Source organism: Aquarana catesbeiana, linkage group LG09 (genome assembly GCF_042186555.1).
Source record: "Aquarana catesbeiana isolate 2022-GZ linkage group LG09, ASM4218655v1, whole genome shotgun sequence".
NCBI classification, from domain to species: domain Eukaryota; kingdom Metazoa; phylum Chordata; class Amphibia; order Anura; family Ranidae; genus Aquarana; species Aquarana catesbeiana.
In genome coordinates this window covers 14,712,754-14,739,267 of record NC_133332.1, presented here as the reverse complement: position 1 = coordinate 14,739,267, position 26,514 = coordinate 14,712,754, and the positions used below count along the sequence as shown (strand labels likewise).

The following is a 26,514-nucleotide window of genomic DNA, read 5'->3' as shown; positions in this document are numbered from 1 at the left end:
CCGTCACTTTCACCGTTTTCTGTCCTCCCGCCGTCCTCCTGACAGCCCGTCACTTTCACCGTTTTCCGTCCTCCCGCCATCCTCCTGACAACACGTCACTTTCACAGTTTTCTGTCCTCCCGCCGTCCTCCTGACAACCTGTCACTTTCACCGTTTTCTGTCCTCCCGCCGTCCTCCTGACAACCCATCACTTTCACCGTTTTCCGTCCTCCCACCGTCCTCCTGACAACCCGTCACTTTCACCATTTTCCGTCCTGACAACCTGTTGCTTTCACCGTTTTCTGTCCTACTGTCTTCCTCCTTACAGCCCGTCACTTTTACAGTTTTCTGTCCTCCCGCCATCCTCCTTACAGCCCGTCACTTTTACAGTTTTCTGTCCTCCCGCCATCCTCCTGACAGCCCGTCACTTTCACCGTTTTCCGTCCTCCCGCCATCCTCCTGACAACACGTCACTTTCACTATTTTCCGTCCTCCCGCCGTCCTCCTGACAACCCGTCACTTTCACCGTTTTCCGTCCTCCCGCCGTCCTCCTGACAACCAGTCACTTTCACAGTTTTCTGTCCTCCCGCCGTCCTCCTGACAACCCGTCACTTTCACTATTTTCCGTCCTCCCGCCGTCCTCCTGACAACCCATCACTTTCACCGTTTTCCGTCCTCCCACCGTCCTCCTGACAACCCGTCACTTTCACCATTTTCCGTCCTGACAACCTGTCGCTTTCACCGTTTTCTGTCCTCCTGTCTTCCTCCTTACAGCCCGTCACTTTTACAGTTTTCCGTCCTTCCGCCATCCTCCTGACAGTTCGTCCCTTTCACCATTTTCCGTCCTCCCGCCATCCTCCTGACAGTCCGTCCCTTTCACCATTTTCCATCCTCCCGCCGTCCTCCTGACAGCCCATCGCTTTCACATTTTCCATCCTCCCGCCGTCCTCCTGACAGCGCGTCACTGTCACCGTCTTCCACCCTCCCGCCGTCCTCCTGACAGCCCGTCACTTTCACCGTTTTCCGTCAAGCTCGGTTTCTTTTTTTTTTTGTTTTTTTTCATCCCCAAAGTTTGGAGCGGAGCTCCTATTTTCATCTTTTTTTTTTTTTTTTCATTGCATAATTATTAAAAGATTACTTCACCTTCGCTGTGACAGACATATTTTTTAAGTATGACTGACTGATGGACAGACTGGGAATTGCAGAATTAATGGACGCATTTCAATGCTTTGGCAGGGCTGAGCAGTAATTACATCTGCTGAACCACTTGATACTTTTTTGGATTTGGCCCAGTAAAGCCATCACAGAGGCTTTTCAAATCTGACACTCTAACCTGCTTTAAATCACGCCACTCCACCCCCCCCCCCCCTCCTCCAATGACGGCGGATATACGGGTTTGTGTCTGACCGAAAACACAGAGACTTCTCGCGTCTTTCATTTTGCTGGGAAAAAAAAAAATCATCTATTTTTAATACGCTAATTTTTTTTTTTTTAATGTTACTTTTTTTCAAGGGAGGGTGAGTGACAGTTGAAGGATCACATGATTTTTATGTATCTTTTTTTTTTCTTTCTTTTCAACTTTTTTTTTCAGATGTATCTCTTGATTTTTTAATATATTTTTTTGGACTGCACAATGGAATATATATTTTTCGGGTCCTTTTTTCCTTTTTTTTTTTTCTCTGAAGCTCACATGCTCCACCCATGACTGCGGTAGGTGATGAACATAGGGAAGCATATAACGGAATCCGCTTTTCCATGGCTTCTCTACTGTCAATTTATATTTGTTATTGTGCTTTGAACACCTCAATACTGGTATGTTAAACCCCCTTCCTTACCAGATTTTGCTGCTGTGATAGTTTAACTGACAATTACTCCATATACTTTAAAATGGTTGTAAACCCCCCAAATTGTCTTCACAGTAGATTTGTATAGCGTTGTGTGCTTTTTCTTTTTTTTTTAAATACATTGAATTTTGATGAATATACCTGTTGATGCAGTTAATGAGTTCCTCTTTCTTGTTAGTGGTGACATCCAGGGGTGGACTGACAACTCATGGGGCCCCCGGGCAATAGGAGAAGATTATGGGGCCCCCAGGCAATAGGAGATTATGGGGCTCCTATGCAATAGGAGATTATGGGGCCCCCGGGCAATAGGAGATTATGGGGCCCCCAGGCAATAGGAGATTATGGGGCCACACAGTATACACACATACAGTATACACACACAGACACACAGTATACACACACAGTATACACACACAGAATACACATACACACACTGAAAGGGTACTGGAGAGGCGGGGCAGCTATAATCTTGTGATTTAAAAAAAAAACACAGATTTTTACATACTGTCCCTGGTTTTATTGAGGCTGGCAACCCTGATGGGGCCCCTTAGTGGCATGGGGCCCTCGGCCACTGCCCGAGTGCCCGAATGGTCAGTCCGCCCCTGGTGACAACAACCTACGGGCTCATCTACCATCTTCACCATTGTCACCACTTGTGTGCATGCTCCATATCATCTTAAAGAAGAAAGCCATGTGTCTGGCTTGCTCTGCCCCACCAGGCTCATAGTTGCCTATTTCATGAGCGGCACCACCTACTGGTGCACGTAAGAAGTGATTTCAGCACAGCACAAGACACATGCCATGCATTGCCATTGTATGTGTTTGGTTTTTGGTCTGGTGCCTTGCTTTGGCAGCTATTTAAAAATGATTGGTGGCCACTGATCTGTTACATAGTTACATACCTGCTGATGTTGAAAAAAGACACAAGTCCATCAAGTTCAACCTATGTTTGAATTAATTCCCTTTTTGATGCATGCCAATATTCTGTTTGCTTTGTTAGCAGCAGCTTGGCATTGCATGCCGTTGCTGAGCCAATCATCTACTAGGACACCCAGGTCCTTTTCCATCCTAGATTCCCCCAGAGGTCCCCCCCCCCGTTGCCCTTTCCTTTCCTGGTGAAATCTGTGAAGCACTTGATATTTATCAACACCCGTATCACGGGTGGTCTATATTACACTGTTACGGTACTCTTGGAATCCCTTTCAGGACTTGGTTACATAGTTACGTAGTAGGTGAGGTTGAAAAAAAACATCAAGTCCAACCTATGTGTGTGATTATGTGTCAGTATTACATTGTATATCCCTGTATATTGTGGTCGTTCAGGTACTTATCTAATAGTTTTTTGAAACTATTGATGCCCCCCGCTGAGACCACCGCCTGTGGAAGGGAAATTCACATCCTTGGCGCTCTTACAGTAAAGAACCCTCTACGCAGTTTAAGGTTAAACCTCTTTTCTTCTAATTTTAGTGAAAGGGGCATGTCTTGTTAAATTCCCTTTCGTGGAAAAGTTTTCTCCCTATTGTGGGGTCACCAGTACAGTATTTGTATATTGAAATCATATCCCCTCTCAAGCGTCTCTTCTCCAGAGAGAATAAGTTCAGTGCTCGCAACCTTTCCTCATAACTAAGATCCCCCAGACCCTTTATTAGCTTTGTTGCCCTTCTTTGTACTCGCTCCATTTCCAGTACATCCTTCCTGAGGACTGGTGCCCAGAACTGGACAGCATACTCCAGGTGCGGCCGGACCAGAGTCTTGTAGAGCGGGAGAATTACCGTTTTATCTCTGGAATTAATCCCCTTTTTAATGCCAATATTCTGTTTGCTTTGTTAGCAGCAGCTTGGCATTGCATGCAATTGCTGAGCCTATCATCTACTAGGACCCCCAGGTCCTTTTCCATCCTAGATTCCCCCAGAGGTTCTCCCCCCAGTATATAGATTGCATATTTTTGCCACCCAAATGCATTATTTTACATTTTTCCACATTAAACCTGATTTGCCATGTAGTTGCCCACTCCAATAATTTGTTTAGATCTTTTTGCAAATTTTCCACATCCTGAGGAGAAGTTATTCTCTTAGATTGTAAGCTCTAAGGAGCAGGGCCCTCTGATTCCTACTGTATCAAAGTGTATTGTATTTGTACGGTCTACCCTCAAGTTGTAAAGCGCTACGTAAACTGTTGGTGCTATATAAATCCTGTATAATAATAATAATAATAATAATAATTGCCCTGCTTAGCTTAGTATCGTCCACAAATACAGAGATTGAACTGTTTATCCCATCCTCCAGGTCGTTTATGAATACATTAAATAGGATTGGTCCCAGCACAGAACCCTGGGGGACCCCACTACCCACCCCTGACCATTCTGAGTACTCCCCATTTATCACCACCCTCTGAACACGCCCTTGTAGTCAGTTTTCAATCCATGTACTCACCCTATGGTCCATGCCAACGCACCTTATTTTGTACAGTAAACGTTTATGGGGAACTGTGTCAAATGCTTTGCAAAATCCAGATACACCACGTCTACGGGCCTTCCTTTATCTAGATGGCAACTCACCTCCTCATAGAAGGGTAATAGATTGGTTTGGCAAGAACGATTCTTCATGAATCCATGCTGATTACTGCTAATGATACCGTTCTCATTACTAAAATCTTGTATATAGTCCGTTATCATCCCCTCCAAGAGCTTGCATACAATTGATGTTAGGCTAACTAGTCTGTAATTGATAGCAGAAAACAAAACACTCCTGCGCACAAGTGAGTACCAGATGGACTAGATCTCGTAATGGTCTTGCTGCCCTCAAGGATAGGGGTATCCTAATAGTCAAAAGGAAAGGAAAGAAAACAAGGGTGCACCGACCTTGTGCATTATCCTTAGGTAAATATTTTATTTATAAGTAAAATAGAAAAGTACTCACAAACGTATAAACGAAAAACTCATGATAAAAGTAGTCTCCACATGCATCTATTCAAGATGGTAACAGACTCCCGATCGTAAAAGGAGTCACAGCCGGCTGATGCGTTTCAAAGGATGACCTTCTTCTTCAGAGCCCTGCCACCCAGTCTATGTCTGGATAATTAGAATCGCCCATTATGATGACACTTCCTGTCATTGCCGCTAATCCAAATTGTGATAGGAGGTCCGCCTTCACCTCCTCCCTCTGGTTAGGGGGCCTATAGCATACTCCCAATAATACTTTCCCCTTAGTTTCCTCCCTTTGTAGCTCTACACATAAGGATTCCACCTCCTCCCTAGCTCCATTAGTGATATCGTCCCTCACATTAACTTGTACATAATTTTTTATATACTGGTATACTTCTCCCCTTTTTTACCCTCTCTATCCCTGCGATAAAGGGAATACCCTTGAATCGTTGCCAGCCAATCATGAGAGCTGTTGAACCAAGTCTCTGAAATTCCTACAAAATCTAAATACTCCTCGTACAACAGTAGCTCTAGTTCTCCCATCTTGTCCACCAGACTCCTGGCATTGGTGAACATGCCACGTAGTTTAGACTGGCCTCATGCTGTCTCCTTATTGGGTGTTCTGAGGTTGCAAATAGGACTTGTTACTATACTTACCTCGGGTTTAGGTGCTTTAGTCAACTTACCACTAATGCCCCCAATACTACCCTCTGGAGCATATATATAATGGTAGTCTCGAAACTTCCAGAATTCCCTGAAACAGTGCTGTGCATTGGGTGTCTAACCCTTAAGTCTTTGAAGTGTCTGGTGCTGGGTCTCATCTCCAGTCACCTTTGTGCAAGAGGCTATAATACTTACCTGAGATTGACTTAACCTGATCAGAGTGACGTGACTACGCTCTTGATTGCCACTTGCCGAGACCCTTGCCTGGACCTGACTACTCTCTTGATTCCCACCTGCCAAGACCTTTGCCTCAACCTGACTACTCTCTTTATTGCCCCCTGCAAAGACCCTTACCTAGACCTGACTACTAGACATGTGCACAGCCAAAAAAATTCGTTCATTTTCGTTTTCGTTTCATTAGTTTATTATTTTTTTCGTTTTTCGGGTCATTCGTTATGATTGCGATTCGTAAATTCGTTCATTCGTAAATTTGTAAATGCGTTCATTCGTACATTCGTACATTCGTAATTCGAACATTCGTAATTCGAACATTCGTAATTCGAACATTCGTTCATTCGTACATTCGTAATTCGAACATTCGTTCATTCGTACATTCATACATTTTTACATTTGTACATTTGTACATTCGTAAATTCGTACATTCGTAAAATCGTACATTTGTAAATTAGAAAATTCGGAAATTTGTAAATTCGAAGTTTGAAAAACCAAAAACCCCGAAAATTCAAAAATCTGAAATAGTAACTAACTATTAAATTATAGGTATTGTAATTTCCTTTCAAACTTGACTGTCAGTGAACGTAACAAATACAAATTTATCCGAAGTTACGAATTATCCAAAATTAAGGCTGCATTTAAACAAATGGAACGGAACAAATTAATAATAAATAATAATAATAAAACATTGTTATTATTATTATTGTTATTTATTATTATTAATTCATTACGTTCCATTCCGTTTTTTCGGATCATTCATAACTTCGGATAAATTTGTATGTGTTACGTTCACTAACAGCCAAATTTAAAAGGAAATTACAATACCTATAAATTCAAAGTTACTAGTAATTACTAATAGTTAAGTTATTATTAGTTAACTATTATTTCAGATTTCCGAATTTTCGAATTTACAAATTTACGAATTCACTAATTTACTAATGTACGAATGCACGAATGTACGAATGTAAATTGCGAATGTACGAATGTTGGAATGTACGAATGTACGAATGTAAATTGCGAATGTACGAATGTTCGAATGCCCGAATTTACGAATGTCCAATTTTATCGAATTTACGAATATTCGGAAAAAATTCGTTAAACGGGTTTTCGTTAATTCGGATATTCCCGAATTAACGAATTTGTCGAAATTCGTTAAAAAACTAATTCGTAACGAAACGAATTGCACATGCCTACTGACTACTCTCTTGATTGCCACCTGCCAAGACCCTTGTCTAAACCTGACTACTTTCTTAATTGCCACCTGCCAAGACCCTTGCCTAGACCTGACTACTCTCTTGATTTCCACCTGCCTAGACCCTTGCCTGGACATGGCTACTCTCTTGATTGCCACGTGCCAAGACCCGACTACTCTCTTAATTGCCATCTGCCAAGACCCTTGACTGGACCTGACTACTCTCTTGATTGCCACCTGCCAAGACCCTTGCCTGGACCTGACTACTATCTTGATTGCCACCTGTCAAAACTCTTGCCTCCATCTGACTATTCTCTTGATTGCCTCCTGTCTTGACCCCTGCCTGGACCTGATCATACTCCTGTCTGCTGTCTAGTTTACAGTGTATCCATTCTGATCCTGCTATACCCTGAGGGCCCCGACCTGATGATCGCCATTTGTAATGAAGTAAACCAGGACCACTAGGGTCTCCAGCCCATCTCCACCTTCAGGAGCTCTGGTAAAGACCAGCTGTCGCTAAGACCCTGCACCTTGGAGGAAGCCCATGTCACTTGCCAGGGGCACCATAACTTACACAAATTTTATACCTCTAACTTACTGGTGGGATGTGTTGAGCTGCACACTTTTCCTATTTTCAAACCTTTTCCATTGATGGACGGTTTTCATTAACACGATAACCAAGATATTTTCTTCGAAAAGAGAGCTAGAATGGAGCTAGAGCAAAATATGGTTAATAAAGTTTTACACAGGATAGACTTTTATTACAATAAAAACACCTGACTTATAAAAAAAAAATCAAAATGTTGTTTTTACAATGTATTTATGCATGAAACCTGCAAACACTGTTTGTAGAGGTCATACATACCGGAGCTGGGAGCCGTTTCTGAGCCAAAAAGCAAGATGCAAGGGGGGGGGGGGGATGAGACACTGGATGCAGATCTTTGTCCTTTAAAAGAAAGTCAATGGTTGTGCCCAATTTCTTGTGTTTGGCAGCAAAGCAGGGGACCCCCCCCCTCCCCCAAGAAATGGAGGCTGCCCAACTTTTAGTAGTCCAAGTGAAAAAGAGCAAAAAGCACCAAACATTTAAAATGCAAGGGCTTAGAACTCATGAGACAATCATTTGGTTATCTTTTTGCTTTTTTTCACAGAGCAAGACCCGACTATCAAAATGACAGCCCGGCCCTTCAGATTACAACGGGAGAGCTGCGCTCCCAGTGCCAATCAGCCCACCACCCTTGGCCTTGGGCTCTACTGGGTTCACCACCAAGTTCACTTGAACGGAAAGGGTCAGTTGGTTGATTTAGGGGGCTTGTGTCTTAGTAGACCATGGGGTCAGGGCTGTTTTTCCCCATTTACTTGCCTCCAGTTGGGTACAGAGGACATAAAGTAGACAATTACCGGTTTTCTCGTTTTCTAAGTTTAGAACTCCCATTTTTCTTTTCATCCTGCTGAGAACGATGAATTTTAATTGCAGAGCCTATACTGAAATGTGCAAGGGTTGCCGGTACCGAGTCTTGCAGGCTATTAAGATCTTCTAAATATTGTCTGCACCTGTCCAGATCATATATCTGCTCTGTCACACAACATATGGACAGTAAAGCGTGTTGCTACAATAACACCCGTAATAACAGAAGCTCAGTAGAGGAGAGTCACCTTCATCTCATTTATGTGTCGTGATTGATGTGCTAAACCTGCGAACACCAGAAAATGTGCCATTATTGATGGAAAATAAATAGATGCCTTGCCAGATTCTGGTGCAAAACTGAACAGGTGTCCCATATTGTCAGCCGTTACCGCTGCGCCCGCCCGCTCCTAATATGCTGAATTAATTTGTCCTGAGAATTCTGTATATCATATACAATATGTTATTGAATTCATTTACATATACCGCAGTGCTGTACAGAGAACACTGAGCCAGTCACATCAGTCTCTGTACCAGAGAAGCTAACACTCTAATGTCCCTCCACAGTCACACACTATTATTATTATACATTTATATAGCTCTGACATATACCGCAGTGCTGTACAGAGAACACTGAGCTGGTCACATCAGTCTCTGTACCAAAGGAGCTTACACTCTAATGCCCCCCCACAGTCACACACTATTATTATTATACATTTATATAGCGCTGACATATACCGCAGTGCTGTACAGAAAACACTGAGCCGGTCACATCAGTCTCTGTACCAGAGGAGCTTACACTCTAATGCCCCCCCCCCCACACTCACACACTATTATTATTATACTATTATATAGCTCTGACATATACTGCAGTGCTGTACAGAGAACACTGAGCCAGTCACATCAGTCTCTGTACCAGAGGAGCTTACACTCTAATATCCCCCCACAGTCACACACTATTATTATATTATTATATAGCTCTGACATATACTGCAGTGCTGTACAGAGAACACTGAGCCAGTCATATCAGTCTCTGTAACAGAGAAGCTTACACTCTAATGTCCCCCCCACAGTCACACACTATTGTTATTATTATACGTACATTTATATAGCTCTGACATATACCGCAGTGCTGTACAGAGAACACTGAGCCAGTCACATCAGTCTCTGTACCAGAGGAGCTTACACTCTAATGTCCCCTCCCCCACAGTCACACACTATTATTATTATACATTTATATAGCTCTGACATATACCGCAGTGCTGTACAGAGAACACTGAGCCAGTCACATCAGTCTCTGTACCAGAGGAGCTTACACTCTAATGTCCCCTCCCCCACAGTCACACACTATTGTTATGATACATTTATATAGCTCTGACATTGAGTGTTTTGTCTTTTTGTATGGAGTTTGTCTTCAAGTAAATCTGATGGAAATATCAGTCTTGTTCCAGGTTTCAGTTTGGGCAGCAATTATCAAAATACATTTTAGTATGTATGTCACTAAATAAATACCAATCCTATAGACCGTCCATCATCAGGACATATCTAATGCCATCTATTGATTAGGTATTGGCAATGTTTTCCAGATCACACTTTCCTGTCACTTTGCTCTTTTGGCACCCGAAGCTGCGATGTGACCTCCATCCTCCTTAGTGATACATCTGTTAGAGTGCCGAGATCTGCCAGGACTGTCTGCTTGGAGCTTTTAAATTTGGTTTCCACTTAAAGCAAACCTGCCTTCAATGGAATAAAGGTGGCGGCAAATTATTTACATTTTGTATGTCTGGAGTTCCACTTTAGCTAAAAGAAGATTGGGTGAAATGCAGAGCATGGGGGACCTAAAAGTTTAAATAGGTTCAGAATATCTCTCTCTCCTCTCCTCTCCTCTTTTTTTCTTCTTTCCTTTTTTTTCTCCTCTCTTCTCTTTTCTCTTCTTCTTCTCTCTCTTCTTCTCTCTCTTCTCCTCTCTCTTCTCTTCTTTTCTCTTTTTCCTTCTCTCGTCTTTTTTCTTCTCCTTTTTCTCTCTTTTCTTCCTTTCATAAGCCCTTGTTTCTCTACCCTCATTTCTTTTCTGTAATTTGTCTTCCCTCTTTTCTCTTCTCTCTCTTCTCTTTACTCTTCTCTCATTTCATTTCTCTTTTCTCTTCTCTCTTACCTTTTCTCTTCTCTTTTCTTTTCTTCTCTCCTCCCCTCTCTTTTCTCATTAAATTTCTCTTTTCTCTTCTCTTTTCTTTTCTTCTCTCCTCCCCTCTCTTTTCTCATTTTTCTTTTCTCCTTTCTTTTTTCCTCTCTTCTCTCTCCTCCTCTCTTCACCTCTCTTCCCTCTTTTCTTTTCTCTCTTCCCTCATTTCTTTTCTATCTTCCTTCATTTCTTTTCTCTCTTCCCTCATTTCTTTTCTCTCTTCCCTCATTTCTTTTCTCTCTTCCCTTTTTTTTCTCTCCTCTCTTCCCTCTTTTCTCTTCTCTTTTTTTTTCTTTTCTCTTCTCTCTTCCCCCTTTTTTCTCTTCCCTCTTGTCTTTTCTCTCCCCTCTCCTTCTCTTTTCTCTTCTCTCTTCTCTCGTCTCTTTTCTCTTCTTCTCTGCTCCCCTCTCTTTTCTCATTTCATTTCTCTTCTTCTCTGCTCCCCTCTCTTTTCTCATTACATTTCTCTTTTCTATTCTCTTCTCTTTTCTTCTCTCCTCCCCTCTCTTTTCTCATTTTCTTCTCTCCTTTGTTTTTTCCTCTCTACCTCTCTCCTCCTCTCCCCACCTCTCTTTCCTCTTTTCCTCTTTTCTTTTCTCTCTTCCCTCTTTTCTTTTCTCTCTTTCATCTTTTCTTTTCTCTCTTCTCTCTTTCTCTCTCTCTTCTCTTCTCTCTTTTCTCTTCTCTTTTTTTTCTCATTTTCTCTTCTCTTCTCTCTTCCCTCTTTTTTTCTCTTCTCTCTTCTCTTTTCTCTTCCCTCTCCTTCTCTTTTCTCTTCTCTCTTCTCTCGTCTCTCTTTTCTCTTTTTTTCTTCTTTCTTCTCTCTTCCCTTCCCTCTATTTTTCTCTTTTCTCTATTCTCTCTTCTCTCCTCCCCTCTTTTCTCCTTTTCTCTCTCTTTTGTTTTCCCTTATCTTCTCAACTCTTCTCTCTTTGCTTCTCCTCCCTCTTTTCTCTTCTCTTTTTCTCTCTTCTCTCTTCTCCTTCCTTCCCTCTTTTCTCTTCACCTCCCTTCTTTTTTTTTAGTTTTACCTCCTCTATTCTCTCTTTGCCTCTCCTATCCTTGATGAATCTCCCCAGAGAGCAATAAAAACTTCACAGGGGTTCAAACCCTTTCCTACTTAAAAAAAAAAAAAAAGGAAAAAGCAAGATGGATACTTGTCCACAAATTATCTTACAGTCTCATATTTCAGTCACATAGAGATGGTAATTAATGAGAGCAAAGAGATCTGAGGCTTGGTTCAAACTTGAAACTGCATTAAGATACATGAAGGAATTTGACGTTGTACCTTCTCTCTCCCCCTCTCTGCTTCCCCCTCCCTCTCTACTTCTGGTTCCTTCTTACTCCATTCCCCTTTCCTCTTCTTCTCTTTCCCCCCCACACTTTGTTCCTCTCTCTCTCTCTTCCCTTCCCATGCCCCCCATTTTCTCTTTCCTCTCCCCCTCTTCCACCCTCTCTTCTGCCACTCTCCCCCCTTTCTCTCTCTTTCTCTCTCTCTTTCTCCCCCTTTTCCCTCCCTCTCCCCCTTTTTCATTTCTTTCTCTCTCTCTTTCTTTCTCCCTTTTTCTTTTTCTCTCCCCCCTTTCCTTCTCTCTCTCCTGTCCCCTCTTTTCATTCATATGTTTCCTTTCTTTTTTCTCACCCCCACCTTCTCTCTGTCCCCTCCTCTTCTCTTTATCCCTCTTTCTCCTCTCTCCTCTATGGGTCTTTCCTTTTTCCTTTCTTTTCTCTTCTCTTTTCTCCTTTTCTTGTCTTTTTTTTCCTTTTCTCCCTTCCCTCTATCTTACGCTCTACCCCTCATCCCCTCCTTTCTCTCTCTCCCCCCCCCCCTTTTCCTCTCCTTTATCCCCCCCCCTTTTCTTTTTCCTTCTCATCCATTATAGTTGCTGGAAAATGTTTCTTCTTCCCCTAACAGCCTTCTGCAAACTTTGACCCCCTGCCACCCCGCCTGGCAGACCCCGTAGCCAGGCACAGGCTGAAATATTGCGGCTCCCCCATTATTAATCGCGGCGGCCGCCTCTGTATATTTTCTGACTTTTTCCAGATGAAACGTTTTATTTATTTATTTTTTTACGGTAGCACTCCGCGAGAAAGTGAAAATTTACTTTCATGTAGCCGTTTCACAGGATGATAAATGTTGGTTTTATTCAGCGCTGAGACTCGCCCGGCTCCTGTTCCAGATATTAAATAAAGTAAAGAAGAAAAATAAGCCGTCCTTCCCGGGGGATCTGAAGTGCGGACGTGAATGGCGTGATACACTTACGTCTAAATTCACGGAGATAAAAGACGGGAGATTCATTGTGACAGCTGAACATGTTGTTTGTGTGGCGCGCACATTAAATTACAACACTTGCCTTTCCTTGTATTGTTTGATTGTAACCGTCTCGCTCGCTGCCTTTGAAATATGGAACGCGTTTCTGTAGGCGCGCTGCTCCCGACGCCCCTCGCTACGACCGTCTTCTCTATAAATGATAACTTTCTCCTCCTGCCTGTGAAGACTTCTTGTCTGGAAGTGAGATAATGGCAGCAATGACATTAAATGAACGCTATCGGCGAACAAATCCATCCACATCAAGTAAAAGCTGAGCTCCAGGTAGATATAAATGACCCAGATTGACCTCTTGCTACCCACGTATCGCATAAGTGTAGCGGCAAAGAGGGTAGGCTTTAACTGCCATGTGCCACACATATACCCCAACGGGGGGGCGACAGAGCTTTCTGAGCTCCCAGCATGGTGACCAAGCTGTCAAAGACCGCTCTCGGTCTTTACTAATGATCACAAGCCTGTGGGACCAGCTCCTGATCATGTGACCACTCTGACAGCCAATCAGAATGGTTATGTGATTGGCTGGCCCTTCCCGCCCTCTAGAAATAAAGACCCTGATAAAGGGATACCAGGGCTGTAATTACCTGAATTTAACCTGATATCAACCTTGGAGTTCCTGTATGGCAGGGCTCAGACTAGGAGAAACAAACTATGCAAAGCAAACCATGGAGCCAATCATTTGTGATGATAAAGGGCATGCTGACAGAAGGAGAGAGCAGAATGACAGAAGGATGTTCTGCTTTTCTTTTCTTTTTTTTTTTTAAACTTAATGTTTAGAGTAACACTAAAGGCTAAGCATTTTTCACTTTAATCCATTCACATCTTTAGGGTTAAAATTGTTCAAGTGTATTTACAACCCCCCCCCCCCACACACACACACACACACACACACACACACACATACACACACACACACACACACACACACACACACTAAGTGCCTCAGAGCACCTTCTGCTAAGCACCCTGAGCCTTCCACTGAATGAACCTAATTCTAATGCTGAATGCCCAGAGTCTTCTTTCTACTGAGTACCCCAGGTCCTCTGTTGGTTGTCCTTGATCTTCTACTGAGTACCCCAGGTCTTCTGTTGGTTGTCCCTGATCTTCTACTGAGTACCCCAGGTCTTCTGTTGGTTGTCCTTGATCTTCTACTGAGTACTTTGGGTCTTCTGTTGGTTGTCCCTAATCTTCTACTGAGTACCCCAGGTCTTCTGTTGGTTGTCCCTGATCTTCTACTGAGTATCCCAGGTCTTCTGTTGGTTGTCCCTGATCTACTGAACACCCAGGTCTTTTGAGTTGTCCCTGATCTTCTACTGAGTACCCCAGGTCTTCTGTTGGTTGTCCCTGATCTTCTACTAAGTACCCCAGGTCTTCTGTTGGTTGTCTCTGATCTTTTACTGTGTACCCCAGGTCTTCTGTTGGTTGTCCCTGATCTTCTACTAAGTACCCCAGGTCTTCTGTTGGTTGTCCCTGATCTTCTGCTGAGTACCCCAGGTCTTCTGTTGATTGTCCCTGATCTACTGAACACCCCAGGTCTTTTGGGTTGTCCCTGATCTTCTACTGAGTACCCCAGGTCTTCTGTTGGTTGTCCCTGATCTTCTACTGAGTACCCCAGGTCTTCTGTTGGTTGTCCCTGATCTACTGAACACCCAGGTCTTTTGAGTTGTCCCTGATCTTCTACTGAGTACCCCAGGTCTTCTGTTGGTTGTCCCTGATCTTCTACTAAGTACCCCAGGTCTTCTGTTGGTTGTCCCTGATCTTCTACTGAGTACCACAGGTCTTCTGTTGATTGTCCCTGATCTACTGAACGCCCCAGGTCTTTTGAGTTGTCCCTGATCTTCTACTGAGTACCCCAGGTCTTCTGTTGGTTGTCCTTGATCTTCTACTGAGTACCCCAGGTCTTCTGTTGGTTGTCCCTGATCTTCTACTGAGTACCCCAGGTCCTCTGTTGGTTGTCCCTGATCTTCTACTGAGTACCCCAGGTCTCCTGTTGGTTGTTCCTGATCTTCTACTGAGTACCCCAGGTCTTCTGTTGATTGTCCCTGATCTACTGAACACCCCAGGTCTTATGAGTTGTCCCTGATCTTCTACTAAGTACCCCAGGTCTCCTGTTGGTTGTTCCTGATCTTCTACTGAGTATCCCAGGTCTTCTGTTGATTGTCCCTGATCTACTGAACACCTCAGGTCTTTTGAGTTGTCCCTGATCTTCTACTGAGTACCCCGGGTCTTCTTTTGGTTGCCCCTGACCTTCTAATGAGTATCCCAAATCTACTGTTGGTTGTCCCTGGTCTTCTGAGGGCCAGTGATGATCTGGGAAGTGCCCCATGTCTCTTACCAGGTGCCTCAGATCTTCTGCTAAGTGCCCTGACCCTTCTACTGAATGCTCCAGTTCTTTTACTGACTGCCACAGGTGTTCTACTGAGTTTCCCCAAGTCTCCTGTCTTGTGCCATGAGTCTTCGTCTACTAAATGCCCCATTTTTAATTCTAAGTTACACAAATCTTCTAAGGACTGCACCAAATCTTCTACTGTGTTTTCTACTCAATGCTCCAATTCTTCTACTGGGTGCTGTGAACCTTCTAAGGCTTCATGTATACTACAGCTCCTAAACTTGAGTTTAGGAGCTTTTGGCTTTTTTTTTTGTACCAAAGCTCCTAAACTCAACTCTATAAAAGCCTATGTGCCCATGTACACATATGCTTTTAGCAGAGTCTAGGAGCTTCTGCGGTTAGGGGAGCTTTAACCTCCCTAAACCTCCCTCGCGGAAGGATCTTGTTCAGGATAGGAATGTTTTGATTGTCAGGAAATGCCACGATTTTGCCACGTTTTGCATTTTCTTGCGGCCAGCGGTCAATGTAGGCAGTGTGCACTGAGTGTTCCAGGCTTCTTCTTAGTGTTCTTTTGCATGCCCCTGACCTTTTTGTGTGCCTTTGTTGTCTACAGAGTTCCCCAAGTGCTTCTACTGAATACCTCAATTCTTCTACTGAGTACCCCAGTTCTTCTACTGAGTACCCCAATACCTTTACTGAGTATCCAAATCTTATACTGACTATACCGGTTCATCTACTGACTTCCTTTGGTCTTCTGCTGAGTGTCCCTGGTATTTTGCTGAGTATCTTCTACTGAGTACCCCAGGTCTTCTGTTGGTTGTCCCTGATCTTCTATTGAGTACCCCAGGTCTTCTGTCGGTTGTCCCTGATCTCCTACTGAGTACCCCAGGTCTTCTTTTGGTTGCCCCTGATCTTCTAATGAGTACCCCAAATCTACTGTTGGTTGTCCCTGGTCTTCTGAGGGCCAGTGATGATCTGAGAAGTGCCCCATGTCTCTTACCAGGTGCCTCAGATCTTCTGCTAAGTGCCCTGACCCTTCTACTGAATGCTCCAGTTCTTTTACTGACTGCCACAGGTGTTCTACTGAGTTTCCCCAAGTCTCCTGTCTTGTGCCATGAGTCTTCGTCTACTAAATGTCCCATTTTTAATTCTAAGTTACACACATCTTCTAAGGACTGCACCAAATCTTGTACTGTGTTTTCTACTCAATGCTCCAATTTTTCTACTGGGTGCTCTGAACCTTCTAAGGCTTCATGTGAGGATCTCTTTTGCTGAGTGCCCCTGGTCCTCTGCTGCTTGCCCCTGATCTGCCAAAAGCCCTTGGCCCTCTGCATAGCTGTCCCTGGGCCTTGTGAAGAGTGCACCCCGGGCTTTGTGCAGAGCTCCCCCCGGGCCTTGTGCAGAGCCCCCCCCCCCCAGGCCTTTTGCAGAGCTCCTCCCTGAGCCAAGATAGACAGACATCTTCAAAAGGCCCGCAAAAGCAGGTGCTGCCAGCAAAAACACAAGCAATGCCCTAAAGAAGGGTGAGGCAACCAGTTGTATGTCAGAAGACCTTAAGAGCATAAATTCATGGATATTGAGCAGGGCAGATCTTGAAGCATATATCACTTCGCAAAAACATTAGTACGAGTTAATCAAGACATCCACAACAGGATAAAACACCATACCTATAAAACAAAAAAACATGATGAAAGGAGGGACAGGAGGGGAAAGGTTTAGGGAGATACTGTACAGTTTTGTCCCGAAGGGACTATTTATAAAATACTAAAATACAATGCACCGTGTCTTAGTCCAACTCTTTTTTTAGAAACCTGTAACATCCATAAATACATTTAAAAGGGATCAAATGGCTGATGAACCAACAGATTTCCTTGATGAACAAAACCATTGAACATGTTTTGTATACAGGACAAACAGCTGTAAATGGACAAACATTTACCAAAATGTGCTGTATGCAGCTATATGACTCCCTTAAAGTGGCCTACAGAATGAAGAATGTTTGTTCGGTACACTGTCATCTGTTTGGTAAACATTGCCATTTCCCTCTTTTATCAGGTGGCAGCGAGTCCTCGTGGGATAAGGAGAAGCTGCAATCTCCAATTGCCAGCAGTGGTACCCAACACGGACTAGGACACGTCACACTATCCGGACAGTCCAGCATTGGAGGAGCCCATCCGTTGAGTCCTCTCCAGCAAAATCACCTGCTAGCTAACAGTATGTATTAAGGTGAAATCCGGGGATTGGGTTGGGTGTTCTGTCATTGGTCAGTGATGAAAGAGGCAAGTACAGGAGCTTTGCCCTATTAAATTCTATACAGTCACATTATGATAACTATAGGCTGATAAGTAGGGACAAGTGAATTGGTTTACCCAAAAAGTTCAGCCTAGATCAGGAAGATGTTTGTGTGTGTGTGTGCCTGGATAATCCCAACTTCTTACAATACGATGGGTAGTTCAGTTTGTTTCCCCATCCTGTATACTTGATGTCCATACACCAGGACATTATCAGCTCCCACACCTCCACGTGCAGGGGGTGGCAATGGGGACCAAGTGTGCCCCATCATACACCAACCTGTACCTGAGGGCTGGGAGCATTGGCTTTTTTCTTCTGATGCTTTGTCACGATACCTCCGCCACGGTGATAGGTGGCTAAGGTACATTGACGACATATTTATTTTGTGGTCTGTCTCTGTAGAGCTTTTGAACTAATTTATTGATAGGTAGAATGTACATACTTTCAACCTGCAGTTCACCTTCTCTTTTTTGAATATAACAATATTTAAAGGACCTAATAATTACCTTGCTACAACATTATAATGCAAACCTACAGCTACTAACGCTATCCTACATGCACAAAGTAGTCACCCAAAACATGTCAATACGGGGATCCCAATGGGTCAGTACTATAGGATTCGTAGGAACTGCAGAAGTTATAACAAGTTCTCCCACCCAATAATTATTTTCCTCCATATCTTACTTATAATTGGCCATACTGGAGGCTTGTCCCATATTTCTGCTATGGCAATTTAAACATAGAACTCCTACCAGTAGAGATTGGAAATCTTACCTTATAATTGTACTTTGATATTCATGAATATAGGAATTTCCTGTTGCTGGGGTCTCTTTCTTAACTGGTGGTCAGAGATGAAAGGCTAGAAGTTAGCTGAACAAGAATTTTCTCCCATGGGACTTTGATGCAGCAACCCAGTATCTATCATAAAGTCACATTTTTTATTGTACAAAACGTAAAAAAAAAATTGCATGTAAATTTATCTCTAGTTTAACTATTAAAAACATCACAAAGTACTGTAAATTTCGTTCTGCCTATGGCTCTTCAATGCGTTTCAATTGAACTTTCCAATCTTCATTGGGGTACCAAGGGTTATAGTTCTACAAAGCAATATCAAACCTATACAAAAATATATCAAGAAAATGATACAATGTTTTATAATACACAATATCACCACACTTACAGAATCATCTAAATTATATTTTGGAAATAATGTACTCCCATGTCGCCAAAGGGCATCTACTGGTCACTGTATTTGACCGCCAGGGGCCCCGGTGGGCCAACCCTACAAGCTAGAAGTTGGCTATCCAAGAGACAAGGATTTGAACTGGGAAAGAGTCCAAAAGACCCCTTAACAACTTTACCTTACATAGGAAAGCTGAAAATTCCCTCCACCTAACAAAATAAAATGAAAACAAAGGCAGACCAGAAGATACCTGACCAAAGAATATGGAGCACAACTTGGGAATGGGCAGCTAACCAGTAGGAAAACATTTTAAGCCAAATGCTTATATTAACTTAAAGCAGAGTTCCACCCATTTAAAAGTCAGCAGCTACAAAAAGTGTAACTGCTGACTTTTAATAATCAGACACTCACCTGTCCCACGGTCCAGCGATGCGGGCATATGAAGCCCCGCCCCTCTCCCCCTCCTCTCCACAGCGCCGGCATTCTAACTGTGGGTGCCCAGATGTGGCTTCACAGCCGGGCGCGCATTGAGCATGCTTGAGCCGCGATGCGCGCTGTGAATGGCCGGGCAGTCTTCTGGGACCTTTGACGTGTCCCAGAAGATTGCAGGGAGGGGAGAAGGGTGAACTTCCTTCCGGAGCCATGGAGCCAGAGGAGGAAGTGGGAGCTGGATGCTTGTAAAAACTGGGTACCCGCCCCCCCCCCCCCCCCCCCCCCAAAAAAATGACATGCCAAATGTAGCGTGTTAGGGGGTCACCAACACTTAAAGCGGAAGTTCAATTTTTGGGTGGAACTCCGCTTTAAAGTATAATATATCCTTCCCTCTTTGAGGGCTCAGTGAAAATAATAATGAGCTAATTAAGTGACTGACAAAAATGTAGTTTCCTAAAACAAATAAGATGTAAAATATATCTCTGAATGGGGTCAACATGGCTGACTTCCTAAATATGGCAAAAATGTACTATTATATGGTATATTAAAGTAAAGTATATTTGTAGGTTATTTATAGTATATTATAATGTATCCTATTTATTCGATATTCAGTATTACAACACTTTTTTTGTTTTTATTCAGACCTGAGGAAGTAGTAATACTGAGCCCCTAACATGTGTTAGATTTATTTTGTTGTCATGTACAACAAAAAAACCTACTGGACTCCTACTAGTTCCAGTGTACTTTCATGATTTCTACATGTTTTAGACTGCTCTGGGGGTGGGGATCCCTCAAAGATACCCCATTGTATAGATAGCTGCCCTCCCAGATTTGGTCTCAAGCCCAGTCCTTTAAGTCTCCGATCCAGTGCTCTAAAAATACATTTTTTGATGTAGATATAGCTGAAAAAAGTGAAATTTTTTTTAAAAGTTTGTAGATCATAAAAATAGCATATTTTAGATTAAGTAGAGGTTGAAAGAGAAAATTACAATGGGCCCTCATATTCTGCCCAATCTCCCATGTAACAGCATTGGGAATTGGGAATTTGGGAATATATGTATTTGTGTATATGTATGTGTGTGTGTATATATATATATATATATATATATACCGTATTTATCGGCGTATAACACGCACCGGCGTATAACACGCACCCCAATTTAGGAGGGAATTTTAAGGAAAAAAAACTTTTAGGAGGAAAGTTGAAGGGAAAAAAACTTACATTTAAATGCCCATCATTGCAGCCTTCTCAGTGCAGCCTTGCCCCAGTGCAGCCTTGTCAGTGCAGCCTTGTCAGTGCAGCCTTCCCCAGTGCAGCCTTGTCAGTGCAGCCTTCCCCAGTGCAGCCTTGTCAGTGCAGCCTTCCCCAGTGCAGCCTTGTCAGTGCAGCCATGTCAGTGCAGCCTTGTCAGTGCAGCCATGTCAGTGCAGCCATGTCAGTGCAGCCTTCCCCAGTGCAGCCTTGTCAGTGCAGCCTTCCCCAGTGCAGCCTTGTCAGTGCAGCCTTCCCCAGTGCAGCCTTCGATCCCCTGTCTTCAAAATCGCCGACCGCGATTTGAAAATGGCGCCGCCGGCGCCGAAATACACAGAGCCGGTCCTCGGCTCTTTCCGGCGGCTCTCGTTCACTTTCGGCTCCACTCGTAGTCCCGAGCGGAGCTATCCGAACCTAGCCGAGTAGGTTCGGATAGCTCCGCTCGGGACTACGAGTGGAGCCGAAAGTGAACGAGAGCTGCCGGAAAGAGCCGAGGACCTGCTCTGTGTATTTCGGCGCCGGCGGCGCCATTTTCAAATCGCGGTCGGCGATTTTGAAGTCGTGCAGCTCGGGATCGCATGGTATCGGCGTATAACACGCACCTGCGACCTTCCCCTGATTTTAAGGGGAAAAAAGTGCGTGTTATACGCCGATAAATACGGTATATATATATATATATATATATATATACACACACAGTGGGGACGGAAAGTATTCAGACCCCCTTAAGCCATTTGCTAAAATAATTTAAGTTCATTTTTTTCCTCATTAATGTACACACAGCACCCCATATTGACAAAAAAACACAGAATTGTTGACATTTTTGCAAATTTATTAAAAAATAAAAACTGAAATATCACATGGTCCTAAGTATTCAGACCCTTTGCTGTGACATTCATATATTTAACTCAGGTGCTGTCCATTTCTTCTGATCATCCTTGAGATGGTTCTACACCTTCATTTGAGTCCAGCTGTGTTTGATTATACTGATTGGACATGATTAGGAAAGCCACACATCTGTCTATATAAGACCTTACAGCTCACAGTGCATGTCAGAGCAAATGAGAATCATGAGGTCAAAGGAACTGCCTGAAGAGCTCAGAGACAGAATTGTGGCAAGGCACAGATCTGGCCAAGGTTACAAAAAAATCCTGCTGCACTAAAGGTTCCTAAGAGCACAGTGGCCTCCATAATCCTTAAATGGAAGGCGTTTGGGACGACCAGAACCCTTCCTAGAGCTGGCCGTCCGGCCAAACTGAGCTATTGGGGGAGACGAGCCTTGGTGGGAGAGGTAAAGAAGAACCCAAAGATCACTGTGGCTGAGCTCCAGAGATGCAGTCAGAAGATGGGAGAAAATTGTAGAGAGTCAACCATCACTGCAGCCCTCCACCAGTCGGGGGTTTATGGCAGAGTGGCCCGACGGAAGCCTCTCCTCAGTGCAAGACACATGAAAGCCCGCATGGAGTTTGCTAAAAAAACACCTGAAGGATTCCAAAATGGTGAGAAATAAGATCTTCTGCTCTGATGAGACCAAGATAGAACTTTTTGGCCTTAATTCTAAACGGTATGTGTGGAGAAAACCAGGCACTGCTCATCACCTGTCCAATACAGTCCCAACATTGAAGCATGGTGGTGGCAGCATCATGCTGTGGGGGTGTTTTTCAGCTGCAGGGAAAGGACGACTGGTTACAATCAAGGGAAAGATGAATGCGGCCAAATACAGGGATATCCTGGACGAAAACCTTCTCCAGAGTGCTCAGGACCTCAGACTGGGCCGAAGATTTACCTTCCAACAAGACAATGACCGTAAGCACACAGCTAAAATAACGAAGGAATGGCTTCACAACAACTCCGTGACTGTTCTTGAATGGCCCAGCCAGAGCCCTGACTTAAACCCAATTGAGCATCTCTGGAGAGACCTAAAAATGGCCGTCCACCAACGTTTACCATCCAACCTGACAGAACTGGAGAGGATCTGCAAGGAGGAATGGCAGAGGATCCCCAAATCCAGGTGTGAAAAACTTGTTGCATCTTTCCCAAAAATGAACTTAAATGATTTTAGCAAATGGCTGCAATATAACAAAGAGTGAAAAATGTAAGGGGGTCTGAATACTTTCCAATAATTTGGAAATTATTTATATATAAAAGACATATCACTTCTGAATATTTTGAGCTGGCAGTTTGAATAAACCTTTCTTTCTTTTTTAATAGTAAAGTAGCTATCTATTAATTTACAGGGCTCAGTAGCTCAAGATCAAATTACACACCCTAATGAATCTGAGGATTGGCCCTTCCCAATCTTCTTTTCCATGCCTGCTCTGTTCATAGGGAGACCATTTAGAAATTCAGTTAGGGGGAGATATTTTGAAAGCAAACCACTTCTTCTCTACCCTCTTGCAATGCTCTGTGATAATGGTGTCATGGGGCATATGTAATGAAATGTTTATTTGTAAAATAAAGATTAAAAAATGAAAAATTAATCAAATATTAATTTAAAAACATATAAATTAAAAACATAAGCGCCTAAAACTGATGCTAAACCATTACGGGTTTCTTTTAATAAGAACATTTTAATATATTTCAAGATCTTATGACATTGACTTTCAAACTCCAGCTCCAAGACGAAATCGGACAAACGAGGGCACAATAAGATTGGCATGTTAATTATTAGGTATTGTTTCTTACCTACATTTTGAATTACCGTATTCTGCCGTATGCCCATTCTGAAAGAATCGAAGGACGGCAGGAAAAAAAAAAATAGCATGTAATTGTCCCAGAATCATATTTAATATCAGGCTAGATTGTTGTATAATTCATTGTAAAATTATAGTGGGAAGTAGATCATAAAACAAGAAGTCTATGATTAATTCATTAATTTATGGCATGGACATAAAATCAGAAATGTCGTCCAAAATTAATTTTAGCCCAGAATTAAATGATGTGAAGTATGCAACGAGGTCATATATATTCCAGATATATGCGGAATTTATCCCTGGGTAATTAGAATAGATGAGAAGTCAGGGCTGTGACTGATCACTTTTCCATGTAAAATAATATTTCTGTCCAAATTTTATGTGCTCGGCTCAATGGTAGGTCAACATTTTTTCTGAGCCGAAAAGTTTGAGATGTAATGAGCGGCCGGGCACCCCCCGCATCCCACTTTTATTTTATGGGCTCAGATATTCAGTCAGTTACAGCTTCAGCAGAAATGTAATTATGTATTATTGTTACATTTGGTAAGTGATGAATTGTTACAATGTTGCCTTCCTGCAAATCTGATTTACGAGCAAATTTATGATAATCAGGTCCTTCTCGCAGGTTACGTCAAACCATATGTAAGGCACATTTACATTTTTAAATAGAAACTCGAGTCTTTTGTTTTTTTGGTATGCCAGAGAGAGAGGTCAGCTAGGTGAAAATATGAATTTGTGGTTTGAAAACCTGTGCTGCGGAGTGACTGCTTTATTGTTCTTCTTTCTCAGTGTAAGCATTTGGGTCATCTAATGTAATGTTTTATCGCAGCAGTCTCTCTCCACCTATTTTTTTTTCTCTACTGTCCCTCCTTCTGTTGCCCTCTTCATCTCTTCTTCCTTCCTTTCTTTCTTTATTGACCCTCATCCTCTTTCTCCTATCCCTCTTTCTCTCTCTACTTGCCCCTCTTTCTGTTTCTCTTGTCCCTCTCTCTACTTGTCCCTCTTCCTCTTTCTGCTTCCCTTGTCAATCTTCCTCTTTTTCCTGTCCCTCTCTCTCTCTCTCTACTTATCCCTCTTTCTCCTGTCCCTCTTTCTATTTTTCCTGCCCCTCTTCCTTTTTTCCTTTTGCTCTTCCTTTTTCTCCTGCTGCTCTTCTTTTTGCCGCTTTTTCTCTCCTCTGTCCCTCTTCCTCTTTCTCCTGTCCCTCTTCCTCTCTCTACTTGCCCCCTTTCCTCTTGCTTCTTCTGTCCCTCTTCCTCCTGCTCTTGTCCCGCTTCCTCCTTCGTTCTCTTGTCCCTCTTCCTCCTTCGTTCTCTTGTCCCTCTTCCTCCTTCGTTCTCTTGTCCCTCTTCCTCCTTCGTTCTCTTGTCCCTCTTCCTCCTTCCTTCTCTTGTCCCTCTTCCTCCTTCCTTCTCTTGTCACTCTTCTTTTTTTTCCTGTCCCTCTCCCCCTCTCTACTTGTCCCTATTCTTCATTCTGGTCTCTCTGCCCCTTTCTCCTGACCCAATTTCTTTTCTCCTGACCCAATTTCTTTTCTCCTGACCCAATTTCTTTTCTCCTGACCCAATTTCTCTTTCTCCAGGCCCTCTTCCTCTTTTTCCTTCCACCCTCTTCCTCTTTTTCCTTCCACCCTCTTCCTCTTTCTCTTGTCACTCTTTCTCTTTCCCCTCTTCCTGCTTCTCTTGTCACTCTTATTATTTTTCCTGTCCCTCTCCCCCTCTCTACTTGTCCCTATTCTTCATTCTGGTCTCTCTGCCTCTTTCTCCTGACCCAATTTCTCTTTCTCCTGGCCCTCTTCATCTTTCTCATATCCCTCCTTCCTCTTTCTCCTATCCCTCTTTCTCCTTCCACTTCTCTTCCTCCTCCTGTCTTCCTCTTTCTCTTGTCACACTTTCTCTTCCCCTCTTCCTGCTTCTCCTGTCCTTTTTTTTTTCCTGTCCTCCTTCCTCTTTCTCCTGTCCTCCTTCCTCTTTCTGTTGTCACTCTTCCTGTCCCACTTCCTTTTTCCTCTGTTCCTCTTCCTGTCTTTCTTCCTCTTTCTCTTGTCCTTCTCCCTCTTTCTCCTCCCACCCTTCCTCTTTCTGCTTCTTCTGTCCCTCTAACTCTTTTTCCTGTCCCTGTCCCTCTCCGTCTCCCTCCCTCTACTTGTCCATTTTTTTCTGTTGTTCTGAAGCTGGGCATACATGGTTCAATTTTTTCCAATGGGCATACATGCTTCATCAAGTTGGCAGAATGAAACAAAACTGACCCAATTTCCCCATCCACACATTCATTATGGATGCAGGAATCCTTCCCGTTGTGTCATTGTATTCTGATGGTAGTGGGACTCCCCCGCTATGAGAATACACTGGACAGCAGGACAGTTGATCAATAGAGTGACTTGATGTTAACGGGAACAGCCATACATGGTTTGAAATTTGTCCGGTTCCTGTTCTTTCAATCCATGTATGATCAGCTTTACTTTAGTTACTGCCTCTCTCTGATATCCCTCTTCTTCTCATTATCGTCCCACTTTCTTTCTACTATCCCACTCTTTGTTTTGTCTCTCTCTCCCTCTTTTTCTTTCTTTTCTGTGTCTCTCTCTGCTATCACTCTACCTTTCTCTACTGACCCTTTTCCTCTCTCTACTTCTCTTCTCCCTTTCTGCTGTCCCCTTTCATCATTTTACTGTCCCTCATCCTTTCTCTGATGTCCGTCTCCCTCTCTCTCTTCTCTAGTCTTTTCTTTTCTGCCCCTCTTAGCTATTATTTCTCTTTCTCTCCCTGTTGTCCCTTTTTCCTGTATCTGTTGTCCCTTTTTCACCCCTCCTCGTTTCTCTCTCCTCTTTTCCACTATCTCTCTTTTTTCTTTCTCTTTTTTTCTCTTTTCCTCTCTCTCCTCTTTCTGATTTTATCCCTCTTTTACTCTTTCCTCTTTCTCTAGCCCCCCCCCCCTCCCTTATTTTTCTTTCTATTTCCCGCTCTCTATTTTTCTCCCGCTCTCTATCTTTCTATCTCTCTTTCCCCCGCTGTCTCTCTTTTTTTCTCTTTCCTTCTCTCTTTATCCCCCCCTCTCTCTCTCCCTCACACTCTCTCTCTCTACCTCTCACCCCCCCTTCTCACTTTTTTTTTGTTTTGTTTTATCTTTTGTTTTTCTCTCTCCCTCTCTGTTTCTTTCCCTCTCTCTCATTCCTTCTCTCTTTATCCCACCCTCTCTTTCCCCTGCCCCCACACTTTTTCTTTCTTTCCCTCTATTGTCCCCTCTCTATCATTTTCTCTCCCCCCTCCTCCCTCTCTCTCTTTCTCCCTCTTTCTCTCTCTCCCCCTCTCTTTTTTTTTACTTTGTAGTTTCTCCCTTTGTTTCTTTCCCTCTCTCTTTCTTTCCCTATCCCTTTCCTTCTCTCTTTATCTTGCCCTCTCTCCTCCTCTTCCCCCTCTCTTTCCTTTCTCTATCTCTTTTCCCTCTTTTACTCTCCCCCCTCCCTTTCCCTCTCCCCCTCTATCTCTCTCTCCCCTCCCTCTCTCTCCCCCCTCTCCACCCTCTTCCCCCCCCCTCTTCCTCATCCTCTCTCTCTCCCCCCTTTCTCTCCCCTCTCCCCCCCTCTCCCTC

General features: G+C 43.3%; 1 protein-coding gene across 7 annotated transcripts in view; it reads left to right on the top strand.

Moving 5' to 3' along the window:
• The window catches only part of DACH2 (dachshund family transcription factor 2), a 653,893-nt gene that overhangs the window by 437,048 nt on the left and 190,331 nt on the right, over positions 1-26,514 (top strand). For 4 of the 7 annotated variants that reach the window (XM_073598116.1, XM_073598117.1, XM_073598115.1 and 1 more), the window contains 2 exons: positions 7,984-8,121; positions 17,130-17,288. In XM_073598116.1, coding sequence (XP_073454217.1) covers positions 7,984-8,121; positions 17,130-17,288 — 297 coding nt within the window. The remainder of the gene's footprint in view (positions 1-7,983; positions 8,122-17,129; positions 17,289-26,514) is intronic. The other 3 variants (XM_073598120.1, XM_073598118.1, XM_073598119.1) reach the window with 1 other exon arrangement.